The sequence below is a fragment of the Cygnus olor genome, chromosome 3 (genome assembly GCF_009769625.2).
Source record: "Cygnus olor isolate bCygOlo1 chromosome 3, bCygOlo1.pri.v2, whole genome shotgun sequence".
Classification (NCBI taxonomy): domain Eukaryota; kingdom Metazoa; phylum Chordata; class Aves; order Anseriformes; family Anatidae; genus Cygnus; species Cygnus olor.
This window is the reverse complement of record NC_049171.1, coordinates 7,247,317-7,272,776: the sequence shown is the minus strand read 5'-3', so window position 1 is coordinate 7,272,776 and position 25,460 is coordinate 7,247,317. Positions and strand designations below refer to the sequence as shown.

The 25,460-nt window shown below is 44.2% G+C and overlaps 1 protein-coding gene across 5 annotated transcripts in view; it reads left to right on the top strand.

Moving 5' to 3' along the window:
* EVA1A (eva-1 homolog A, regulator of programmed cell death) overlaps positions 1-21,852 on the top strand; it is a 199,632-nt gene extending 177,780 nt beyond the window's left edge. For 3 of the 5 annotated variants that reach the window (XM_040554330.1, XM_040554333.1, XM_040554334.1), the window contains 4 exons: positions 9,302-9,466; positions 12,499-12,636; positions 13,508-13,678; positions 20,950-21,852. In XM_040554330.1, coding sequence (XP_040410264.1) covers positions 9,302-9,466; positions 12,499-12,636; positions 13,508-13,678; positions 20,950-21,320 — 845 coding nt within the window. In that variant the 3' untranslated portion in view covers positions 21,321-21,852. Of the gene's footprint in view, positions 1-9,301; positions 9,467-12,498; positions 12,637-13,504; positions 13,679-20,949 lie in introns of all 5 variants that reach the window. The other 2 variants (XM_040554332.1, XM_040554331.1) reach the window with 2 other exon arrangements.
* Positions 21,853-25,460: the final 3,608 nt, after the last annotated feature.

The window sequence follows — 25,460 nt, the reverse complement described above, 5'->3', positions numbered from 1 at the left end:
GTTTTCATTAATGACTTGGAGGCAGGACTTGAAGGTGTGCTGAGTTAGTTTGTGGATGACGCTAAATTGGGAGGAACTGTTGACTCCTTTGAGGGTAGAGAGGCCTTGCAGAAGGATCTTGCTGAATTAGAGGGTTTGGCAGTCACCATCCACATGAAATTTAACAAGTGCAAGTGGTGGATTCTACACCTGGGATGAGGCAGCCCTAGCTGTATGTACAGATCTGGGAACAAGAGGCTGGAGAGCAGCCCTGCCAAAAGGGATCTGGTGGTTCTGGTTGACAAGTTGAATCTGAACCAGCAGTGTGCCCTGGCAGCCCAAAGGGCCAGCTGTACCCTGAGTGCATCAGGCCCGGCATTGCTAGCTGGTTGAGGGAAGGGATTGTCCTGCTCTGCTCTCAGAATCACAGAATCATCTAGGTTGGAAGAGACCTCCAAGATCACCTAGTCTGACCTCTGACCTAACACTAACAAGTCCTCCACTAAACCATATCACTAAGCTCTAAATCTAAACGTCTCCGCACTGGCGCGGCCTCATCTCAAGCACTGTGTGCAGTTTTGGGCACCACATTATCAGAAGGACATAAAACTATTAGAGAGCATCCAAAGGAGGGCTACAAAGATGGTGAAGGGTCTGGAGGGGAAGATGTATGAGGAGCATCTGAGGTCCCTTGGTTTGTTCAGCCCAGAGCAGAGCAGGCTGAGGGGAGGCCTCATGGCGGCCTGCAGCTCCCTCACGAGGGGAGCGGAGGGGCAGGCGCTGAGCTCTGCTCTCTGGGGACAGCGACAGGACCCAAGGGAACGGCATGGAGCTGGGACAGGGGAGGGTCAGGCTGAGTGTTAGTGAAAGGTTCTGCACCCAGAGGTGGTCAGGCACTGGGACAGGCTCCCCAGGGCAGTGGTCACGGCACCGAGCTGCCGGAGTTCAAGAAGTGTTTGGACAACGCTCTCAGACATAGGGTTTTGAGTGGTCCTGTGTGGAGCCAGGAGCTGGACTCCACGATCCATGTGGGTCCCTTTCAACTCAGTATGGTTTATGAATCTATAAAAAAATATGAATTTTGTCAAAATTTGAAATTTAGCATCACTGTGATCCAAAGTGGAGTGGATATACTTACATCATTGCATAAAACTACAGTCTGTAATAAAATTCTCCTCTGAAGAGAACAACTGACTGGTATTCTCAATAATACATAAGAAATCCATACATGAGTGGACTGGTTTGCAAAGTATCAGTGCAAGTATGTGCTAGATGCAGTTCAAATGGGGGAACAGAGAAAGCCAGAAGAATGCTGCCACTTGTGGAATTGAGGGTACATAACTGAATGGCCAGATTCTGAATGTGCTTGGCACATAGATAAGGGGAAGTTTGCCTAATTCTGCAGGGTTACCTCCATATGTGAGTGGTGAGCCAGGCTTCTGTTCCCACAGCAACCTTGCTGATGGTAGCTGCCCCATGCTTCTAGCAGTAGCTGCTGGAGGTGACGTTGAGTTTGATGTTCCCTAAAATATACAGCTGCTGCTTAGGAGTGTAAAGTTGCTGTTGTGGTTTCCTCTGGGTCTGGTGGAAGTTTGATGCAGCTGGACCGCCAGAGAGGTCTTACAGCTACACCTGGCGGAAGGTCCTATGGGGGGTGTAGCTGAATACAGTGGAATTTGGACAAGTCTCAGCTTGAGTCTCATCCTCCTAAAGACATATTATCTAGTGAAAATGCAGAACTCTACTGACTTCAGCAGCAAGCAGAAATCTACCAGATGAAAGTAGCTCTTCGTATCTGCAGATATCTCTTACAAGGCTTTCTTCCTTTTGATCCATTTTTCTCCCCAAATAGAACATGTAGGGAGCAGACTGGTGCATGCGATGCTTTCCACTGTGCCCTTTGGAGACAAAAAGCCACATCAAGCAAGAGATTTATGAGTTCCTGGCAATAGATGCTTCGTATTCTGTTATTACATTTAAGATGATGAAAGAAGAACAACTAACTTTCATGACTATGAAAGCAGGAGGAAAAGTGCCTGTGGATAGATCAAGCACATGCATCATTGGCTAGAAATTAAGGTGTTTGTAGCTTCAAATCCTGATTTGAAAAGTTCAAGATAGAAGAAAAATATCTGAGTAAAAGATGTGAAGCAGTTTGTAAGATTTTAACTCAGATACACCCAGGAGAATAAATCCACAGGTAACATTATGATTCATTAACTACCCCTAATTAGGCTCCTAAATTTAAGTAGACAGAATCTCCCCTGGAGGGTTTCAAGGCATCCACCTTTCACTGTTGTGACTATACAGGGAACTTAGGAATGTAGCATCTTTAAGGAGGACTTCTTTAGGGCACACATATGTTGAATGCCCAAATGAGGTGAACTAGTTCTTTTGATAAGATTATTGCATTTCTGGAAATAGGAGAAAACAAGGGGGGAGGTGTCCTGCAAGTCATGTGCAAGAGAAGGGAGAAACCGGGAGGGAGCAGTGCCTGTGCATGTCTCTACCCCACGAACAGCCTCAGTCAGATGTGCCCTGTGGTACCTTCATCTCCTAAAACCTCTCACGTACACATCAGAGCCCCAGTGGACTGCAGGAGAATCCACCAGGAGAAACAATGAGACTGAGAGATATTTTGTTGTGTGGGCTTTGTTTCTGGACCAGAAATACTTCCACTTCTGAAGTCACTTCTCTGATTGCAGCTGCGTGAGAAAAGGATGAACATCTTTTCTATGGAAAGCAAAAAAGATAAGAGGTTGTCTGCCTTATATTTATACCCTTATTGCACAACCTTTCTGTAGTGAGCTGCTGTCAGAAGATGCAGCAAAGAGCAAAGTGTCTGGGCTGCCTCAGGAGTGGTCTTGGCAGAGATCTCCAAAAGTTTATAGCTGTGCCAGGCATCCCAGCTTGTACCGTTTCCCACCAGCCCAAAAATCACTAGAAAAAAAGATGGATTTCTGCTTTGGGCAGTGTCTGTAGGGAGGGGCAGGGGAGGAGGGCCCTGGTGCAGGCTTTGGGCTCGGAGAGGTGCATGTGGGTTGGTTACGGCAGGGCTATTTTCCCAGACAGTCTCACTTGATTTCCATGTGGTGCTTGGAAGTGGACTTACTGTAATTGGCATGAGTCATTTCCTTGTTATCGGTGGTTTGGAACCACCATGCACAGAGAGCATGCCTGCAGTAGGCTGAGTAACTCCCTCTTTCTCTGGGATGTTGCCTTCAGTTTCAGGATTACAGACCATACCAGTGCTGGCTGAAAAATCTCCCTTTTATCTCCCTTTTCAAAATGAATGAAGGAGAGGGAAAGGTCTTGAGTACTTATGTTTGTTAAATATCTGCTCTTTTTTTTTTTTTTTTTTTTTTTTTTTTTTGGGGCGGGGGGGAGGGACTGATGATTTTACATGGCAATGTGTTGATCAAATTCCAACTTATAGGCTTATGTTTTGTTGCACAAAGTCCCTTCGCATCCTCCTGGGTCACTTTACACTTTTTATGTAAACTGTACCATACTTTAAATGTGATATAGGCTGCCCAAAGGTATAATATGGCTTTACAGCCAAGGCATGGAGCTGATGTCCAGTGCACTCAACCTGTTTTATGGGAGTGCCCAGGCCATGTAGCCACTTATGGAGACATTTGAGAACTGTGGGATCTGATGGTCTCCTATCTAGTATTATAGCTATACCTGACAAAAAGCAACAGCTCCCCTGCCAGATGAAGGGGGAATGTCTAGTCACAGGGCAGGATTTCAAGGTAGGCTTTGAACGTCTGATGTGACAGAGGAGTCTATGACAAAATGAAAACTCTTGCCACATGATGCTAACTGAAAGTCATGTGAAAGGGCTACGAGGGGCCACAGACAGCTGGAAGAAATTTCAACCTGCACCTTGGCCATGCCTGAGACCCTTGGGAACGAGCCAGAAGGTTAGGCTGTGCCTTAATTTACTTTTCTTCATCAAATTAGCATCTTCAACTCCCATGTTCCACTCTTTAATGGTGGTGTTACTTTTGTCACCAGGTTCAGAGTGTTTTCACATACGTGACTTTTCCTTTTTCCTCTGTGATTATATTGTTGTGCAGTCAAAATCCATTATTTTAATATAAATTGTTGAGTGATTGCTTAGTGAATTTAGGTTTTACAGTACATAAAGCACTTCCAGTTCTGCAATTTTAGAGAGGCTTGTACCTTACATATGTGCTAAAGAATTGCTTTCTTTTAGTAGTTCAGAAACACGAATGATTCCATTTCTGGACAGATGCTGTTTACTTTCAAGTCTCAAACAACAATCCCTTGGAGCTGCCAGCTCTAAAAACCTGCAATAGTTTGTACTGGGTGTTTACTCAGTATTTTTATTTTATTTTTTATAAATATGTTGAGCGTCAACAGTTCCTGGCCCCAACCTGCCCGGATAAAAGGTTTGCTTGTAATTTTCATTGGTGAGAGAATCATGTTTTGTTCAAACTGCACACTGCCTCAGTCATTCACAGCAGGATTTACTGAAGGTCCTGCAGATCTGCTTTAATTTTACTGAGCTCATGGACTGGAAATGCACAAGTGAGTATATAGTGGAGGACTGGAGAATAACAAAGCCCCCATCTGTATGTTTTTAAGAGTGAGCTTTCACTGATCTCCCCTCCAAGTGACTGATCTGTGTATATAGTGGAGGTCAGGGAGTGAAAGTCTTTAAACATGTTTAGGACCAGATCAAGCATCAGGAAACACCAAATGATGAAATTAGCAGAGTTTGAATGTGAGGCTGGACTACAGGGAGTCCAAATTAGTTTCCTTTCTTTGGCACAGATTCCCTCTGTGAGATTGGACAAATTATTTTGATATTTAAACACTTTCAAAACTGTCCCTAAGCCAGTTCCCCATCTGTAAAATTTGGGGGCTGTAACAGCCAAATGTTTTGTTTAGGGGAATAATATATGCGCTTCAATTGAAACACTCAGCAGTGTATTGGAGTAGAGTTCCTGAGAAAGAGCCATATTCCTCTTCAGAATAATCCCATGTGGCAAGGAGCCGAACCCCCAGAACTGGAGTGTTTAAAACTAGACAGATCAACATAGTAGACAAAATACAGCAAACCATCTTGATTAACAAAAAGGCGAGGTGTTGGCTGGCGTTTTCCATCTCTTAGCACTGTAATTCATAATTTTGCTGCTTGTAGGCATAGCAACTCTGTTTCCTGGCCACACAAGAGAGTGCTTGTGTGAAAATCCCAGCAGAAGTAGGCTCCACCACGTACAAATAAGGATGCTGTCAGCAGCAGCAGCACGTGCCTCTTCATGCTGCCCTGCCAGTTGCTTGTACTCAAGTCCGATGGGTCTGCTGTACCAGCCAGAGCACGATTTGGCTTTGATTTTCATTTGATTTTCATTTTCCATTTCAGGGGGAAGGTGGCAGGCAGTGGTGGTGAGGATGTGTTGTGGGATTAGTACCACTAATTCATTGTAAATGGGTAATGCAGGTCTTGGTTTGGGAACTGGAATAAATTATTGCCAGCACGATGTTGATTCAGACAGATGAGCAGTCTTCCAGTAGGAGCAGTGGGAGCAAGGAGCTGGAACTGCTTTTAAAACAGACACAGAGGGATGATATAAAGATTTTAAGCCCTGCTCAGCTGCCTGGCCCATGTTATCTGAGAATTTCATCATTTGGATAAATGCCGACATCTCAATGTTGATTGCTGCCCCTTGAAAGACTGAAGGTCCCCAGAAGTCCCCCAAGCATCTCCTCTCTTCCAACTCATCCCAACTCATTTCTCATCCATATTTCAAGGTGCAAGGCTCATGACTATCGGATTTGTTAGCATTTTGATTGAGGGCCCTGTTTCATTCCCACTTGTCCTCATATTTCACTTGTTCTGCTGACTGAGTTGTGTTAACTTCTCTGCTTGATTGAATGGAGCAGGCTGAGTGCCAGCCCTTCCCTGCCAGGATTTTTGTGCTGAATGCTGAGATAAGACTAAAATCCCAGGTACTTTTTTCTGGTGGGTTTAATTACAAATAACTTTTCTTGACACCTTGCTTCAGTTCATGCCATGCTTAATGTCAGATGTACTCCTCTCTGGAGAATTTAAGGAGGGTATTTCAAAGGAACCAGATGTTTAATCTTTCTTGTGGAGTTGGCTGCCACACAGAAGCTAACTGGAAATTGTGAGGTGTTTTGCACTTGAAAAAGCCTTTCCATTTTACTTTCTAAATCAAGCTATCTAAGCTGCACATGGGTTTAGTGTCATATAAACTAGAAAAAGAACAGACTTGCTGTGTGCTGTCACTCTATTTACTCTTTGCCAAGATAGTCTTGTCCTGGCAAAATGTCCTCGAGAGGTTTATGGAGTCCAGAGAGAAAAATGGTACCTTCAAATGAAAAAGTCCTAAGTTCATCTGCTGTAGACATCCTGTTTTGCACTAAGTTGCTTCCAGGTCTTTAAAGGGGTTTAGTTGCTGAGATGAAGACAAGAACTGCCTAGGATTTTTAAAAGTACCAAAGCACATGCTAATCACAGATGTTAAATGTTTGCCTGCTTTTGGGAATCACTCTACATAGCCACCTGCATTTTTAGACACCAAATGCTCACTTGGTATTATTCTTTATATTCTCAGTCATCCCCAAAGGATAAAAGCACAACCGTAGCCCATTAAGGTGCTGTGACACTTTGTGAGTGAACCGCTCCAAATACTTCTCCATCTCCACCCTTCCTTAGGATGCTGTTGACTGATTGCTCTGTGATTTATGATGCTTTGTTTTACTCTGTCTCTTGCGGTCCTGTAGGTAGCATTTATAGTGGCTGTGGCACAGCTGCCAAAAGAAAAGATGTAGTTCAATTTCCTAAGTGTGCTTAGGAAAAGATTTATTTATTTTTTTTCCCATTTGGCTCGAAGTAGCTGGTGGTGCCACCTGTTCAAAGAAAGACGCAGCTTCACCCAGCCTGTGTTCTGCCCCGGAGACGGACATGAATACTGGGAGGTGAAAGGGGATGTTTATGATTAAAAGGCAGTCTGAAATGTGAAAGACTAGCTCAAAATGTACTAAAAATGTGTCTCTGTGTTTCTCTTGCTTCATTTTCTTCATCAGACATATATCAACATGTTACCTGGGATGCAATTTGGATGAAGACTCTTTAAGGGCACATTGACTTGTGTCCTTTAGATGCCTTTCAGGTCCTCAGCCTGAGGTGCAGCAAAAGGTGTTTTTATTTCTGGAGGATGCTGAGCCTTCTGAACATCAGGTTTCCTTTTGGTGTCTCAAATTAGTCACCCGGAATTGTGATTCTCCCTGGCTGTGTGGATGGTCTCTGTTCTGCCCACCTCCTCCCCAGACGTTCTGATATTTCTCTGGCACAGGTATCCCCCTCACTTCTGTTTAGTTCTTAGCAGGGGATATGTTTCATTTGCTGCCTTCCCATCAGAAGACAGTTGCCAATTCTGGTTTCACTAGAAACTGCTGTGCCAGCTTTTTGCGATTCAGGAGCTGTAGGTTTTTTATGTCTGTTTCCTGACCTAGCATGACTCTACTAATAATGTGAGAACTTCAATGCTGATATCTTGGCAGCCTAATACAGGTCAGTCAGTAAATATAGTTACAATTCTCTTTGCCTCAGCAAAGACAGTAAGTCAAACACAATGTAAACAAGGCGGTTGGATTGCTTCCCCCACCCGTAATATTTGTAGTTATGCAGGCAAATTTAGAGGGCATGATTAAATCTCGTGCTTCAGCTTGGCAGCTGATTAGCTGCAGGGGGCAGGCAGGAATTTCCTTTCTGTTCCAGGGCTGCACGCTTTCCAAGTCCTCTTTTGAGCCTGTGCCAAGGATCTCAAAGTGCTTTACTTCTTTAATTACGCTACATCACACCCCTGTGAAGAGTGGAGATGAGAGAACGATCTGCAACAGAGCAGTGGGGAAACTGAGGCACCAGAAGGTGGCAGCCAGCTTGGGACACAGAAGGCAGTGGCTGTTAGACTTGGAGGAAGGAGAGCTGAGCATCCCAGCAGCCCTCCCTTGGGGTTTCTGCGGGTCTAATGAACTTGTACCTCATTCTCAGCAGTCTGGGTCTTTAACACAGTAAAGTCATGGCTCCCTGAAGGGACAAAGTGGTGCTTTGATATACGTATTAGAGTACAGTTACTGAAGGGGAACATATATTTCTCCTCTGGAAATTTTAATTTCTTTATTTTGTCCTTCATTGCTCTGCTCCTCTGATTTCTGAGCTGAACAACCTATGTGTTTTTTCTCTTTATATGGAAAGGCACTTTGCTCGGAAATAGCCTCAGGCATTGGCCACGGCTGAGGCAGAGAACTGGTTCAGCTCCACAAGTGACATGCTTCAGTGTCTCCACAGGGCTTGATCAGTGAATTTACTGTGTGGATTCACTTTCAGTGGGTGTACACTGATGTAGTCACACCGGCTTTGATTGCTTTGCTTGGAGGTACAGCTGAAGAGCTGGCCTTGCAACATCAAGGAGGGGAAAATAGTCTTACTAAGGCACGGTTTGGTCCAAAGAAGAGGCCAAAGATGCTCAGACACAACTCTTGTAGACATATTAACCTACCTTGCCTGTGTATTGGGTGAAACATGGAGCCAAAGGAATTATCTGAGCCTTCACCCTCTTTCTCAGGATGGCAGGAAGAGAGAAGGGGTCTTTCCCAGCTTAGCTGAAGCCTAAAGCCCAATGAAGAGTATTTTCAACCCCACAGGGTGGGGAGGATTTCTTATAGGCAGGGTTTCTTATTCTGTGGTGGATGTTTTAGGCTTTATGCATTTTTGTGGACAGCATCCTCCAAAGGTTGGTTTTGGGAATCCAAAGTGGACAGAAATATCTGCTGTGCAGTTCTGAGCCAGCAACCTGATAGCTGGGGAGAGGCAGGGATTCAGGCATACCCAACAGTCCCTCCCCTTTGCTACGGGCTCCCTGCCCAACCCTACACCATGGTAGGAACAGGGCTGTCCAGCTGAAGGACTCCAAACCTCAGGGCTGAGACCAAAGACGAGCTTACCAGGCATTTCAGTGCCTTAGATGGGTGTCTAAATAAGCTGTTTGAATCTGACCCTTCGTCTAGTCTCAACCCTTAATTATAAGTAAACAATATCTTATTCACTTTATAGTTTCTAGCATTTTCTCATTGAATGTCTCTGTGCTGGCATTTTGAGAGCATTCATCAAGTAATGGTACTCATGGTAAATGAGTGTCTGTTTGGTCTGCACATGGTATAATTAAGTATCAGCTGAGCCCATAGCATAATGTGATAATTCTCATCCTGACCAGCTGAAATAACTCACTCTAACAACTGTGCTTTTCTTACTCCTCTCTTTCAGTTCCCAGGAAGCTTCTGCATGAAACCCAGCCAGGACCGACCAATTACCAAGGATTTCAGAAGCCACATTTTCCACTGCGGCCAAGGGTGTTTGATCCCAATGTTATAGAGGACGGTGTGTTCCTTTCTGATGTCTCTCCTTCCAATATAGGACGTGCTCTCCCAGGTAGCTATGACTATTGCAATGCTGACTCAAACCTAACCATGGTTTGGTAACTGTTCCCTTCCATCTGCCCTGACAGAGGCTATGTGCCTTACCCAGGTTTCTATATTGTACCCAAATCCATGTCAAAGTCAGAAAGAGAGGTTTCGAGGCATGACCACCTACTGACTAAAGTGAACTGTGAAACTCACACTGGGTTTCTTGAAGTAGCAGCAATGGCCATGCATGTCAAAACTCATCACAGAAATACTTTGCAGACCCATCTAACACAGTGGCAAATCAAAACCAGGGCGGACATAGCAGGAGATCTGCCTCAGAGGGGACAGAGAAGCATTCAGCTGAGCTTTGAAATATGATGCTATTTTCATAAAATGCAAAGTGAAGAGATATGAATGAAGTCAAATCTTTGCTATCTAGGGACAGGTGAGTAGGAGGAAAGGATGGTGTGTGAATAAAGGAAAAGCACAGGTGAGCATTTACTGGGTTAGGCAGTGTTTTTGCATTATGTTTCCCAACATGCTGGAGACGGTGATGACATTACTTCTGAAATTCCCACCCTATGCTCCCAGAGATTCAGCTTTAGGGAGTGTATGGACAGAGCTACCTTGTCTTTGTCTGTCTCTTGGTAAAGTTAACCCACAGCCTGGATAATCAATCTGCAGGTAACTAAAAGTCAGCAATAATGGATTTGACAGTTTGGAGGATCTAATGAAAAATTGTCAAGGAGAAGAATTTTAGGTCAGCCTGAAATAAATTTTGTGATCCTGGCGATTCTTTTAAACAAGAAAAAAAAATGCTGAACTCATTTTCATTCATCTAAACATTTCACTTCTACAAATGACACCTTTTTATTTAGCTTTCTTATTGTTTATTCATTCATTTTGAAAATACATACAACTTTTCAAACAAAGATGTAGTTTTGAAATTAAAAGCTGGAAGATTGTTTCAAAAATAGCAAAAAGAAATATTTGGACATTTCTGCAATCTGCTTTCCTGTTTTATTTCTTTTATTAAAACGATTTTCTAAAGTCTGCCTGATATCATGAATAACCTCTGCTATGCTTAAACTGTGTCACTGGCCAAATTTACCACTAGCTGTAATAATTTTGTTGAACTTTGGTGTAAAGTCACAGGGAAACTGCTTGAGTGCGTGGAAACAGCTGGGAAAGGGTGAACGTGGTGAAGAGAAAACCAGTGAGGGATTAGGTGAAGACAAAGTCTGCAAAGCTAGCAAAGAAAAAGAGGTTCCTTTTAGTACGATCCTGGATTAAATGACACAGGGAGCTGCGTAGCATAGCAACACATGACCCTTATGAAATTATGTGTGTTTTTTTTTTTTTTTTTCCCTGCTGTATAACCCCAGTCATTTTCTGTCTTCCCTGTCTGTGCTTGTACAGTCCTGCAGATGACAAAACCAGTTCTGTGGTTTTGTGGTGTTCTTTGCCAGAGTATAGTGTATGCAGATGAGTATTAATTTAAAAACTTGTTTGATTGCATCTGTTCTTTGGATGCGTCAGAAGGAAAAAAAAGATTCTTACATTTCACATAAGAGGAGTTATGCATTACTCTCTCCTAAAAGACACCATTTTTGCACAGCTTGGTTTCCAAGGGATGTCCAAACCCAGGCAGAAGTGGTGCCATCTGAGCCTTTCCTGGCTGATATAGTACATGAATACAGAGCCCCTACAGCTAGTATAATTTAAACCTTAGTCCTAGTGAGATCCCGTGACTGCATTGACAGTGAGGGGAAGGTAGATTGTCAGTAACTCAGAGCTGGACAAGTGAGAGAGCATGATGCAGAGGTCCCAGGTTCATATCCTACCAGCTAATCTACGTTAGCTGGACTTCAATGCAGTGTCATAGAAACCTCTCAAAGACCTAGTAGGAACTTGGAGCCACCTACAGGACCACCAGTGGTCCTCTTTAGGATGAGATGTGTGGTTAGGAGATCATGTGACGATTCTCTTCCTTTTCATTGATTGTAAAGGGATTTTAGATTAAGTAGTTCAGAGCTAGACCTCAGTATGTAGACATCCTGGGCAGGATTCAATTGCTTCCACATATATGTGTCATTTGAGATGACCTGGGATGTTCACCTGGCTTCTGGATGCTGCTCTAAAAGGGTGAGAGTTTTCCCTACATCCCTTCTCATATCTGGCAGCTCTGTGTGGATGTCCTGCTGACCCTGAGGTTTCTTAGATGTCTATTTATGAGCAAATACACTAAGCTTTAAGTATCAGCCATGGCAAGAGCTGAATCACCCTTAAGATCTGTCAACTAACAGCAGGGTTCAGTTGCCTCAGTCTAGATACATAGTGCTATGTGATATGCTTTGAAGTATGCAGGACATCTTCAGGAGGGTAGTGGTTTAATTTGTGGACATGAAAAATTTACCTTTCTTTCAGTGGACTTCTTTGCAGGAACAGTAGTTGAGAAAAACTTGACCAGATGTATAGACATGGATTGACTGGGTAAGGAGAATAAAAAGAAAGATTAGAGATTATGTTAATATTTCTGGTGCTTACATCTGAATTAAAGTATTTTCCAAAGCTCTCCTGTTTCCTGCTGGCTGTGCCTTTGCCCGTCTGTGCCCCAGTGCCTCCATTGCATAACTGGTCTGCAGTAATCACTGTTCTCCCAGAGCGAGAGGCTCTTTGGATATTTTTCCCTTCTGCATCTGCCACCCAGGCACCCACATTTGAAAACTTTGCTCGGGGGCCAGTCATTAACACCTTGGTAGCTTGTAAAGTGTGGCTTTCCCAAGGCCATGCAGCTTTTCAGTGGCAGAGATACAACCGTGACCACATTCCTCGGGGCTGATCCCTTACAGCAACACCTGGACATCCATCCCTGCTGCTTCTGTGAGGCAGATTAAGACTTGACGCTGCTGCACGCATGTTCGTGCGCTCAGTGCCTCTCCATCCAGTATTACCTGTTCTCTTTGACAGCCCTCAATTTCTGTCACTGCTTCTCTGGGCTGTGCCGCTTCCCAGCTTACGCAGCGGGAGGTTGAAGGTGGTGTCTTATTTTGGCAGGTTTTCAGGGAATGGAGACAGATCAGGTGAGCACAGACCGTCTCATGTTGTGGCTGCGGTCAGAGAGCCTTTGGTTGTATGGCACTGGTGGTATTGTAGGAGATGGACCCTTCAGTTTCCTGAATTTAATACCTGCAGGTAAATGGGAGCCAGGTGCAAGTCTGTGATTTTTTACCTTGCCCCGCTTGGAACCAGACACACGGGGAAAGGAGCCTGGAAATCTGTAACAGCTACCGTTAAACAGCCACGTGGATGATGGAGCTGGGTCCCGTGCACTGACTTTTTTTGTGTGTTTAAAACAATTGGTGTTTTATAACTAGTGGGGGTGTCTGTCAGCAGATCAAGGTGCAGGGAGTACTCAGCAGTGAGCTGATAAGGTCTGAAAGGGTCGCTTTGAGCCTCCTGGAATTAGCTGTATTCTTAGCTCCGGTCTTCAACAAATAAAATCAAATCATTAACCCATGTTCATTCACCTCTCCGAAGGGGAAATAATGTCTGGGTGAATCACAATGCGAGCAGGCTTCTGAAGGAAGTCATAAACTCAGATCCGCCCTTCCCTGAAAAGGCAGGAGAGAAAGTGCATCTGTTTGCCAGGTGTGGATGGATCGCTGCAGCGTGACACTGGCGGAGGGTTGCCAACTCTGTCGGTGTTTTCCGAGCCAGTGTGCCGGCTTATAACAAGCTTAGCTGATAAAGGCCCCTTTGATTTACATAAGAGAAAAGAAACCTGATTATATATTTGCTGTAACGTAGGTGGGTGTGTTTAAGTGGTGACATGAAAGAGCAGGAGACGGGGGAGAGAAGATGCTGTCTGAATGCAGACAGGGCATGGGCTCAACTGAAGGTAACTGCAAAGGTTTAGTTGCCCCCCAAACGAGGAGCAAATCTGGATGGCTTGCTGCTGAGTAGCTCTGGATTTCTGAATGCAGCTGCTGACCTTGTGAGGATAGGGCAGGACAGCGCTGGTGCACTTGCCTGGTTCCTCATTCCCTTTCTGTTTCAAAAGCAGAGAAGAAGAAAGGGAGATCGGCCACGTTCTACCCTCTGGACAACACCCCCTTCCTGCTTCCTGTGGATGAGACACAACCGCCAGTGTTCACCAGCAGCATGGAGCCCGTGGGCGTTAGCACAGAGATGGCACTGCTCAGCAACATCCTAGCAGCGTACGCCTTCATCACAGGTAGGTCTGGTGGCTGCCACCTCTCTGGGCCCTCAAACGAGCCTATGTTTCACAGCCACATAGGGCTAAATCCGCCTCTTCGAACTGTTGGTATTTTTCATTCATCTCTCAGCAAATTCTCCCTTGAAAGACCTGACGAGGGCAGCTGTAGCTGACAGTATACAACAGGGTTTATTGTGCTCTGTTCTCCCCTGGATTTGCTCTCATCTGAAGTTGAATACAATGTAATCTTACATGTTGTATTATTCCTAATGCTCCATTTTCCTGGAGATCAAAGCCTGGCACATTAGGAAGGCAAGCTTGTTGTCCTGTAATTTGGAAAATAAGCAGCACTCAGACCATTACCCTGCTTAAGAGAATTTGGCTTATCTTCAGTAGAACTGTGAAGATGAAGTAGCTTGAGAGTCTGCTTAATTGTATATTTAAATATAGTTTAGAGCAAGATTTCCTTGGATCACAGTTTATCATTCACCCACATGCAGCTTTCAAGTAGCAGAGGAACAGTCTGCCTTTAAGACTGGTGTTAAAAAGTTGCTCTTGAAATAGAGACTGTGTGCTCTGTTCATTGCTTGGTATCAGTACCATTGATAGCAAAAAGTCCAGCAAAGGCAGGAGATATAGTGCAAGTGTTTTCCATCTTGTGAGGTGCCTTGTCAAAGTAGGGGTTGACTGCAGAGTTGGATAAGACATCCCCAAAATAGGAGGAGCACTGGCTGGGTAACATCGGATGCACTAATTGAACACATTTTAGGGCAAACTACTGCTTTCCACATAAGGAAGTTTCTTGTGGGATTGCAGGTTGTTCTCCATTTGAATGAAATGTTTGTATGCACCTTGTTGGTAATACTAACTTGTTGCTCTTTCACTACACACTGTTAATAATTCTGTGTACTGCAACCGATCTGCTCACAGTTAGGCTGGGGTCTGTATAACTAAAACTCCTGTATTCATGAGCAACAGTTATTCATGTCTTTGTGCCATTCAGCCTTGCTGATTCACTAAATACTAATGCATTTTTGGTGGAATGCTCTTGCTTTTGCTGAGATACCACCATGCTGCTACAGACAAGTATTTGGATTTGAAACAACTAACTCGAGCTTTGCATTTTGGAATCATTGAGTAGCTTAAGAAGAGTTTTTCTGCACATTTAGTGGAGAGTCCTTCTAAAAGGACCATGAAAAGCGAATGCAAAGTTCTGGCTTTCTACTCATTGAATGGTCGCACTGGGCCCTGTTTTTTCATGACACCTTGAAGGAGCAGGTAGATTAAGTGGAAGTAGTAATGTTTTCACAAAAGGTGGCTGAAAGGGATATATTTTCATTGCATGGACTTCTCTAAGGAAAGATTAGGAAAAGCAAACATTAAATGAATCTTCTATGTATCGCACTTCTCCCCTCTTTTACCTACATCCGCCATTTTTGACATGAAAAAATGCCTTCATTCCCAACTTTACTATAAAATAAAATGCTGTTAACATTATTTTCCCCATCTGAACAGTAATGGGTAGCAGAAGGTTGTAGGATTTATGGCAGGGGGCAGTTGGTACTAGGATTCAGGACTGCTGACTATGCCCCAAGGACTTTGCTTCCATTTACCCCAGCAGAACTCTTTGACTCTGCATTCATTTTATGGGGCACAAGGCCTCGATTCATCCCCTTCCCAGGGTGTCACTCTTGGCAGGAGTCTCGAAAACTTACTCCAGCACAAGTAATAAATAATGACAGCTTTAACTGTCTTGTTGCTGTGGAACTTGCTTGTCCTCTCACAATGTGGTCTCCTTGTGATGTGTTTGGATTCACTGGATGTCAAATAAATAGGCAAAACTGAGACCTCACAACTTTGGTTTTCAGTGATGAGTTTAGGAGCTTGTTGCTCATGTTTATCAGGGCACTTAACCATGACTGTTAGGTGAATTTTGATCTCAATGATATGGATGCTCAGTTTGTTATTTATCACAAAAATAATTGATGGCTGCCCTATGGATTGAAACAGCAGATGTCCTAAACCATCTTTATTTGCTACATGTAATTTAGCCCTTTGATTTTAGCAGGGAGGATAGACTTGGCATGGTTAATTTTGCTATATGTGAGAATGGGGACTTTTAAGATTATGTTTTCAAAGACAAGCTGTGTCATAGGGCACAAAAGTCGTCTGCATAAAACCAAAGCACTGCAAAGCCACCCCCCTTCATCTTGCAGACGCTGAGCAGCAGAACACTTGGAAATTTTCGTGCTTGCCTGAGTTTTGAGCCCTGAAGTAAGCTTAAGCCACAGCAACTGTTGATGTTCATAGAGGAGCCACAAAAGTGTCTCAGGAGAGGCAGGGTACTGGACAGCCAGGAAGACTTTGGTTCTGCTTCACACAATTTCCACCACTCCTAACCACAGTTTTTGTGCCGTAGGGAGACATTAATGCAAGAACTGCTATGTTTCATGATACTAAAAATGTCCCTTAGGTACACTTTGCAAACTGAAACTGCTGTATTTAGGTTTTGCTTGTGCTGGTGAGTTGGCTCAAAACAGGACTCTGCAAGAGTAAACTCTAAACAGGCAGAGGTGAAACATAAAGAAAAATGTTGTTGTTGGTACAGAGGATGCTGTATACCCTCAGATCCATTCCAGAAAAATGAAGTTACGGGCACTTGGTATTGCATGGGTCAAGTGTAAGGACCATCCACTCTATTACTTGTAAGGACAATCCACTCTATTTCTTTTCCTGCCTCCTGACAGTGGGGTGTCTCTTGGCCTGGGGAGAACACCAAAATCATATGCTCACTGGTGTTCAGTTTTTCTTCACAAGATGACAGGTTTTCTTGGGAAGCTGCAATGAAGAGCTGCAGGCTCTGTCATTTTCACTGTTGGTACATGCAGGGTCTTGCAATACACAGAGGGGAAAAGTACCAGTGTTAGTGAAATCTGTGCTCATTTCTACCATCTTTTTGGCTGAAGTTGTCATATAAAAGTTGGGAACATTCCTATTGACAAACGAGGGGTGAAAAATCACAGCACAGCAGGAAGCACAGGCTCTTTGCAGGAGTGTTGATTTTCACTGTCAATTTTGTTTGCAGCTATCACCATGGTTAGGAGTATCACAGCCAGTTAGGTGTTAATCTTGTCCCAGCTTCAAGAACCTTGAATACAATTTCTCAGAAACAGGAAGAAAGAGTCAATGATGTCTATGACAAGTGAATTTACAAGCTGACCAATGAGTCTTACTGACAGTGCAGTCCTGCAAAAGGCTCAGGGATGCCCTTAATTTGAAAGCTGATCTTTGTTACAGAGTTAGGTTTTTAATTATATGCAATCCCTTTGTGTAAACCTCAGACCTGTTATTTATCATGGACCTGATCCAAAACCTGTCTGAGTGTTTGGGACGATTTCACCAGTCTCGGTGACATCTGGAACCACCTCTGCAGTCACAGTCTATCAGCAAGACCAGAACCATCTCTTGTGATTATATAAATATTAAATGTCCCAATTGTATCAGAGCACTTCCTTTGGACAGGTGACTTACTCCAGTTTTGTTGCCGCATTCAGTATGAAGTAGTTAGAGGGAAACCTCCACAAATCCCTGTTTTATTCTTCTTCCATAAGCAGAGAGCTATGCTGCCAAGTTATTAACAAGGGGCTTCCAAAAAACAACCCGGGGGAGATCATTCCAACTTCTGGACTGCTTGGCCTGAGCCTTATTAATAAGGGGCTCCTGGAGAGCTTCCTCTGTTCTACCAAGGGATTTCAGCAGCCTGTGGGGCTAACTGTAAATTCCCTAGAAGATATTGCTCCTACTGTTCATCTGGCTATGCTTAATGCCGAACCTTTTATGGGGGCCCTCTGAAATTCTCCTCCCCACTGAGGTTTCTGAATGTATGAAGCCATCACAGGAAGCCAGCAGCGTTAATGCCTAGATTGGTTTTTATTTATTGAAACAATTTATTATAATAGCAATAACAACCTTGGCCCAGGGCATTTCCTGGGGAATTAATGGCAGTCTGGGCTGATGCTCCCAGCAGATTGTTAGCCCTCAGGAAACAGGCTCCATAATTGCTGCTGGTTTGGTTAGAAAAACAAAATAAAATGTGTTTCTAATTTTTGGCCAGTTTGAGCACATAGAAAATGGTGGCTTTTGTATAAAGGGCTATAAAGAGCATATATCTTTTGTCTGCATTGATTAAGTTCAGGCTTGAATCAGTGACATTTTCATCAATGCTTTCAGTCCAGAAAGAGAAATACCAGGGAGGGGGGAAGGTAACGCCAGCTAGAGAGATTGACAGCAACTGAGTTCTGCTAAAAGTTTAGGAGAAAAACATAGCTCTGAGCTGTCATCCACAGCAGGGGAAGAAAAAGCCGCTCTGGTCAAAATCCATGTGTTAAAGGGTGTAATAGGGTACACGCATACACACACTTGAATGCATACCAAAATTATGTTAACTCCTGCCACTGATATCCATACACTTTTAAAGAGTTTTTCAAATACAGTAAGTGTTTTTGGGGTGTCAGTGTTGGCATGATGAATCTGAGCCTCTCTTGAGTTTTTGGAAGATGCTGAGAATACATTTACTGAAAAAAGTTGCCCCTTTTCGGACTTAGCAAGGAGAACATGTATTGGGGGAGGTTCTCAAGATCACTAATCATCTGTCAACCCCCCAAATCTAGGCTATTGCTGACTTGGCTACTCCAACAGAGAAAAAGCAGAGCCCCTGATTTTTAGCTTAAGTTGCTCTTTCTGCTGTGAAAAGAGAGATGTTGCTGTGCAAGTGGATTGAACGCATGATAAATGCCAAGACTGCAGTTGAACATAGGGTTACAGCTGAGTGAGGAAGTCCAGACAGTGTCTCAGATGTTGACAGAGTAGCTGTAGGAGCTCATAAATGCCAGTGGAGCCCAAAGATTCAATTACAGCCTCGTACTGCATGAAGGGCTATACACACAAGGACAAGCAGGGGATGAAAAATGGTTGCTTAAGTAGTAATTGAGGTGCAGTTTGCTCATGAGCTGGATACAGTAGCATGGAAAAAGGAGCGTGGAGGAGAATGGAAAAGCAGGACATGGACGAAAATGGGAGAAGAGAAACCACATGTGTCTGTGTCTCAGGCTCAAATCTATGTTTTTTTATGAGTTGCTTTAAAAGAGTGAGCAGCGGAACTAATGCAACCAAATCAAGCCCATGTGTGTGCAGGAATGTGGTGTGCAGGAAAGTGTGCCTGGCATCCCGTCAGCCAGAGACAGAGCAGAGGCAGGCTGGACCAAGTGTCTTCCAGGACAAACAGAGCACTCCTGCTCATTTGTTCTTCACAGCCTGGGTGTCCTTCGAGCCCTCCTTACACCTACTTGCAAGGGAAGCTTTACAATTGCTGTCCTGACTTACATTGCAGATGGAGGTAAAAGCGGTATCAGCGATGGTTCCGCTTTTCCTGGGGTTGTCAAATGTCTGAAATTAAGACCACTTCTTTGGTGTTCACGCTATAGCAAAAGGGCAATGGCTTTGCTACAGCACAAGCAGGGCTGAAGCTTTAATTTAATTTGAGTTCTGTCCCTTGAGTTCAGGGTTGCCATTAACTTAGTTGCAGCCAGGATTTTACTCAGCCAGACTGCTACAAGAGCTGCCAGCACATCCTCTCGTACCTTTCTGCTATATTCTCTTTTACCTTCAGCTTTTTACTGGCTCACTCTTGTCAAAACATTTTAGCTTAAAACCTCTGGTTTTGGTCTCCCTTGTGTCTCGAACTATTGCTGTATTTTGTTCCTCTTCTGCATTGTTGAATGCATCTTTTGCAGTTCTCTATTCCTTCTGTTGTAGTCTCTATTCAGTCTCTTTTTCTCTCTCCGCACCACCCATGTGAGCCCCTCTAGCAAGTCTCAAGTTTTATTAGCCAGTTTTCAGGCTATCATGACATCTTCCTCTTCCTTAACTTGTCATCTTTGGATGCTTTTGGTAGAAGAGAAGTGCAGAGCACAAAATCATCTTGTTCCTGAAACTGTTCCATGAGCATCTCCATACACTGAACCACGCATTGCCTTGAACCACGCACAAGTCAGTGTCTAGTTCTGACCACAGAATCAGAGAATAATTTAGGTTGGATGGGGCACCCAGAGGTCACCTGGTCCAAGCCCCCGCTCAGAATGTAGTCAGCATTGAAGTTGGAGCGTGTTGCTTGTCCTGTTGAGTTCTGAGTATCTCCAAATCTTTTCCAGTTCATCTTCTGCAAACTTTGCCTTAAGGAATTAACTTGGAGAAGGCAGTTTCTAAAATCACAGTGTGGGGAGGTGAAGATAGAGCTGAGACTTTTAGTTACTGAAATCTTCCAGGGATGCAGTGTCAGGCTCTCAGCTGTGGGAACTGTTACAGCTCTGTCACTGAATTCAAAGGAGTAGGACTCAATCTGAGGAGCTGACTCCATCCCTCAGCTCAGGACTCCCAACAGACACAGCAGAGTAGAGTTGATCTTGATGCTTCTGCTTGGTTCATCTTCACCCATTCAGTCTATCTATAAACCCGGAATATGCTGAGATGATTCAGCCCAGGGGAATCGCAGTAACAACATTTATCATAATTACACTTCTAAGTAGTCCCATGAACCAAAAAAACCCTGTAGTAAGTAAACAAGATAACCTAGTTTAAAAGGCACTGTGGGTCCTTTGGAGTCTTGTTATATCACTTCTGAAATGCGGCCATGCAGGATTCATCCTGTTAGTGCACTAACTCCAACTATGCTTCTGCAGCACAGGTATACTTTTTGGTGGTCTGGGCAGAAAGCCAGCACACTTGCCTTAGATAAGCAAATGAAACCTATGAATAAGTAATACACATTTTTCTGTGCTGTAAGGCTTGCCATTTCTGCTGGGCCACAGCACAGAGAGCGTATAAAGCTTTATAATCATCTTTATTCCTTGTGTGAAGATAATGGATGTGACAGAGAGTTGCACTTAGCTGCTGCTGGGTGTGCAGCTCCCTGGTCTCAGCCCCACTCCCACAGCCACTGGAATTAGTATTTAATTCTGTGGGCTGCTCCTTCCCCTTCCAGATAACTCCAAGACACAACTGCAGCTAACCCACATTCTGCATGCGGGCAAATGCCTTGGCAGCAAATCCACAATTTAAATTCCCCTCCCTGGCTTTCCTGGGGAGAGGTGGCAAAGGACATTTGGAAGCAAAAGACCCAACAGAAACTTCTTACCTCCAGAGACCGTTGCTGGTGTTTGCACAGAGGAACGAATTGTGGGTTTTGTTCTTTTAAGGGTTGTTCTCAAGCATTGTTTCCTTTCCCCTTCCAGAAAACCCTGAGCGGGCTGCTCTGTATTTTGTCTCCGGAGTGTGCATTGGACTCGTCTTGACACTGCTGGCCTTGGTGCTCAGGGTGTCCTGCCGAACAGACTGCAAACGCTCCTCCGCCAAAAAACCTCCTCGGGAGCGGGAGAGCGACAGCGACAGCAGCGACAGTGACGACGATTCGGACACCACTTCTGACCTGTCGGCCCGTAGGCACCGCAGGTTCGAGAGGACTTTGAACATGAACGTCTTCACGTCGGCGGAGGAGCTGGAGCGAGCTCAGAGGCTGGAGGAGCGGGAGCGCATCATCCGGGAGATCTGGATGAACGGCCAGCCGGACATCCCAGGGACCAGGAGCCTCAACCGTTACTACTAGGTGGTGGGGAGCCCAACCATCCCACACTGCTCCTCCACACCTGGTAGAGGAGAGGGAGGGGAGCAGTATCACCTGGATGTCTCCCCTTTTCTTTCCAGGAGTACTAGCTGGAGCAGTGTGGATGGACAGCAATAAAGCTTTCCCCCTCTCCTTTTCCCTGACATATTGCTATCACCCCTCTTCACAGACACTTTCTGGTTACAGCAGAGGTGGTTGCCAACTTCGTTTCTTAGTAGCCATCAGGAAGCCGGCAATTAGAGTCCTCCCATGTGGGGCATGGAGCTTGGCATGCCGCTGTACAAGTGCTCCCCTCTTGGCTGGGGAGAGGAGTCATCTAGGTTTTGGTTTTCATTTAGGATTTTGGGGTTTCTCTTTCCTGAGGACTTTGGGAGAATTGTGAACGAAACTACAGGTCTGGAAAGATGATTTGGGAAGGGAGGGGGAGGTACATCCTGACTGATTGTCTTGTGACTTCAGAAGCCATGAGATTAACTTAATTTAAACCCAACGGCAAATATGACTTGTTAAGAACTGGGGGATGGGGGGGAGGGGGGGGATTCTTCCATCGTGAAATCATCTCGGTGCTTTGATGTTTGCCATAGTGTATTCAGTTATTTATGGCTGTCTTTTCATCTTCCTTTTTCAATGGGAGCATTTTTTTTTTTTTTTTACTGACACCTCAGGGATAAAATCCTATTATTTTTCTGAGTCTGTTCTCCCTGCTGGCCCCTGTCAGACACAACCCAACCCACCTCCGACAATGAAATTATGGTAATATAAGAGATGTGTCAGTGATTGGTGAGATATTAACAACCTCAAAGAGGTTGAAAAGGGTTTTCTTTTTGTTTGTTTTGTTTTAAATATATATATATATATTTGAAGATGCTGCACAGGAATGTGCCTTATTCTTTTTTTGTTGTTAAACTACAGTTTTCCTATGGATAGCAATGCACAATGTTTTATATATTTTATTAAAAAAATAAAAAAGGAAAAGGTCTATGTTTACCAGAGGAAAATGGAGACAGAAGAAGCCACATATAACAGCAGAATGGGTAATAAATGTTAAATAAACTCTGGTTTGCTTCAATGCATTTGAATTTGCATCCTCACTTTTGGCACTTTGGTTGCTCGAGGGAAATGCTTTGGAAGAGTAGCACACCTCTGCAGGCAATTGAGGCTGACATCCTCTGCATGCAGGAACCTGGAGGCACTTTCTCCTTTGGCCTCAGCCCAAAGTCTGCTTCTGCAGGGCACACAAGCAGGAGCAGCTGAGCCGTGCCTTGGTTCCCAATGGCCATCCCAAATCCTACCTGCACCAAGGGAAAAAGTACCAGTGGTTTCATGATGCTTTGAGCTTGTTCCCCAGACCCAAATCATACCTGATCCGGTAAATATTAAATGAACCAAAAAAAATATACATGGAAAAAAAAAGTGAAATGTATTGTAGTACAAGATTGCTTTAGCCCACATGGCTTTAGGGTTTGCTCCTCAGTCACTTAGGCACGCTTGTATCTTAAGAGTTTTCAATGCAAATAACAACCAAAGGCTCTGGGTGCCCAGAGCTTTTCCCTAGCATCAGAGAGAGATGAGGATGGGTGGACCTGCCCACAAGATAACTGGGGACATTAGAGCGGGGCTTCGAGGGTTCATATGCTATGCCAAACAGTTGTGTGGTGGGACAGCCCTGGAGACCAAGGGCCTTCTTAGAATCATAGGATATCCTGAGCTGGAAGGAACCCACAGGGATCATCGAGTCCAGCTGCATTTGAAGTGCTTTCTCCTGTCTCTTGGCTCTTGGAAGGTGAGAACAAAGTTGAATAACTGCAACAGGTCTGGCTGGTAAAGTCAGCAATGAGTTTGGCCAACAAGAAGTGGCTTAACCACAGAGTGGTTCCTGTTTCTGGGCCTGTTCAGGTTCAAATGGAAAGATTCGATATTGACTTGGGATGTAATTTTACAGCTGATATTTAGAAATAAAGCAGAAAGGAAAGTCCCAAACCCTGGCTGAGACACCAGGTGCTGTGCTTTAGCTGGTCTGTATAATTTGCTGTGTGCGCTGTGCTGAGAGAATCAAAATGACGGGATGAGGTTGGGGGATCATTTTTGTTGGCCATTTGTTTTCTTCCACAATAAGATAAAATCCTCAACACTGGTGATTAGGGGACAGCAAATTTTAGATTTAGAGTGCTGTGTCCTGAGAGGTAGATTGCAAAACTGATTAAAATAAATGCTATAAGTGAATGGATTTACATATACAATTTTCCCAACTGAATTCTTTTGACCAGAGGAAAAAGCAAGTGTAGTAAGCCTGAGTGTACGTTATATGCAACTAAGGGATTCCAATGTGAATCACAATGGAGTCCATGTTACAGACTGATGAACAATCGTCCTTGAGCATTGCTAGTGCTGCTGTAAATCTTCCAGCTGAATCCTGCAAGGCAAAGCAGCAGGTTGTGCACGCCGCTGCTCAGAGCTGAGCAGACAAGCCCAGGTCAGCCTTGCCCAATGTCCCAGGATGTAACAGAAGTAGACTCACCATATTCCCAGCATGTGCAATGTTTCCCTGTACCTTCTAGCTCCTCTTGTCTCAGGGCCGTGCATTTCTAATAAAGCTTTGACTCAAGAAAAAGAAAACTACAATCCTTTGAGCTACCCTAAGTAAAAGACTTCAAGTCATTCTGTAACTATTTCTGGATTTGACCCAAACCTGTTGCATAGTTTGGAGGAAAAAAACAAAAACAAAAACACAATCAAGATTCATGGGGCAGGAACTGGTGGTTTGCCTTTAACTCTATAAACCAACAGAGGAAAAACACACACTTAGAGTACAGAAGAGCTGGATTCACTGCAGAACGGGGTAAAATCCATAAAAATTAAAAAAAAAATCCCCAAAAAACAGTATGAAAAGAGGATCCTCTCAATCTTTTATGTTTCACTTATCATGCCACACAGAACATTTGAACGCTTCTGGAGCCAGAGAGCAGAGAACGAATACTTTTTTTTACTAGGCTAATGTGAATTGCTCTTGCAGGAGGCTATGCACAGATCTGGCCTCACTTTCATGGTTATTTAATTTTCTACATCAAAGCGAAATACTGTTACAAGAATAACATTATCCGAATTCCCCAAGACAGATAAAGCAGTCGGAATCAACATTTCCTGTTTCATGAATGCATTTCCCAATCAGTGACCTTTTGGGTAACAAGGCGCTGAGGTCGTTGTGTGCGTGAATCTAGTCTTTATGCCTCAGTTTGCCTTTATAATTTTATAACAGAGGATAACAGAACTATCCTGGACCCTGAGTTACTTGAACAGTTGGCAAAGAAGGGAGCCGTGTGGTACAGTATTTAAAAGAGAGGGACAGATAGATAGGATTGCAGTTACTGTGCTGTCTAGTGGGGATGCAGGTGACCTTCAGGAGGTGAAACGCCTCCACTACATACCTAGACACATTCAAGCTTCTACAAATTGCAGACTACTTGCGTTGGGAACCGGAGAGTCATTAAATTACAGATCAATAACTTGTACTGTGTTAGCTTTGTATATGAAAATGATGGGTTGGAAAATGGAGTGTGGTACTCCTGGGAGAAGCTAAATGCATGGAAATGGGTGAGGCTTTCCAAGAGCCAACCACACATTCGTTATCCTCCTCTCTGGTGGGAATGGTGGGCCAGTTTCAGAAGAAGTCACAGCCATGTATGGAGAGGCTGCAGAGAGGTGAGTTGCTCCTGTTAGATACCCGCTATGCTCTCTCAGCTCCCTCTGCATTGCCCTTGACTTCTCAGGGCCATTTTCACCTCCTGCTATCATCTGCTCCATCAGCACTGACCTCTTTCGCTGACCTGTGTTCAATGTACCCTGAAAACCTCGGTAATATGGTGTTTGCTGCCTTTCCCATGTCCACCCTGGTGTTCACATCCTCCACGAATTCCAGCCAGTTAATGAGGCGTGCCTTTCCCTTCCAGAAACCACAATGCCACTATTTAACCCCTTGCCTGCCATCGTTCCCAGCACCCCGGGGGCTGCACAAATAAAGCAAATTCTCTTTGCTGTTGTGCTGCCAGGATGCAAAGCATATGCTCAAGGTACTGCGGGGAATCTGAATTTCCTCTCGTGCTGCATGGACTCTCGAGTTTCTGG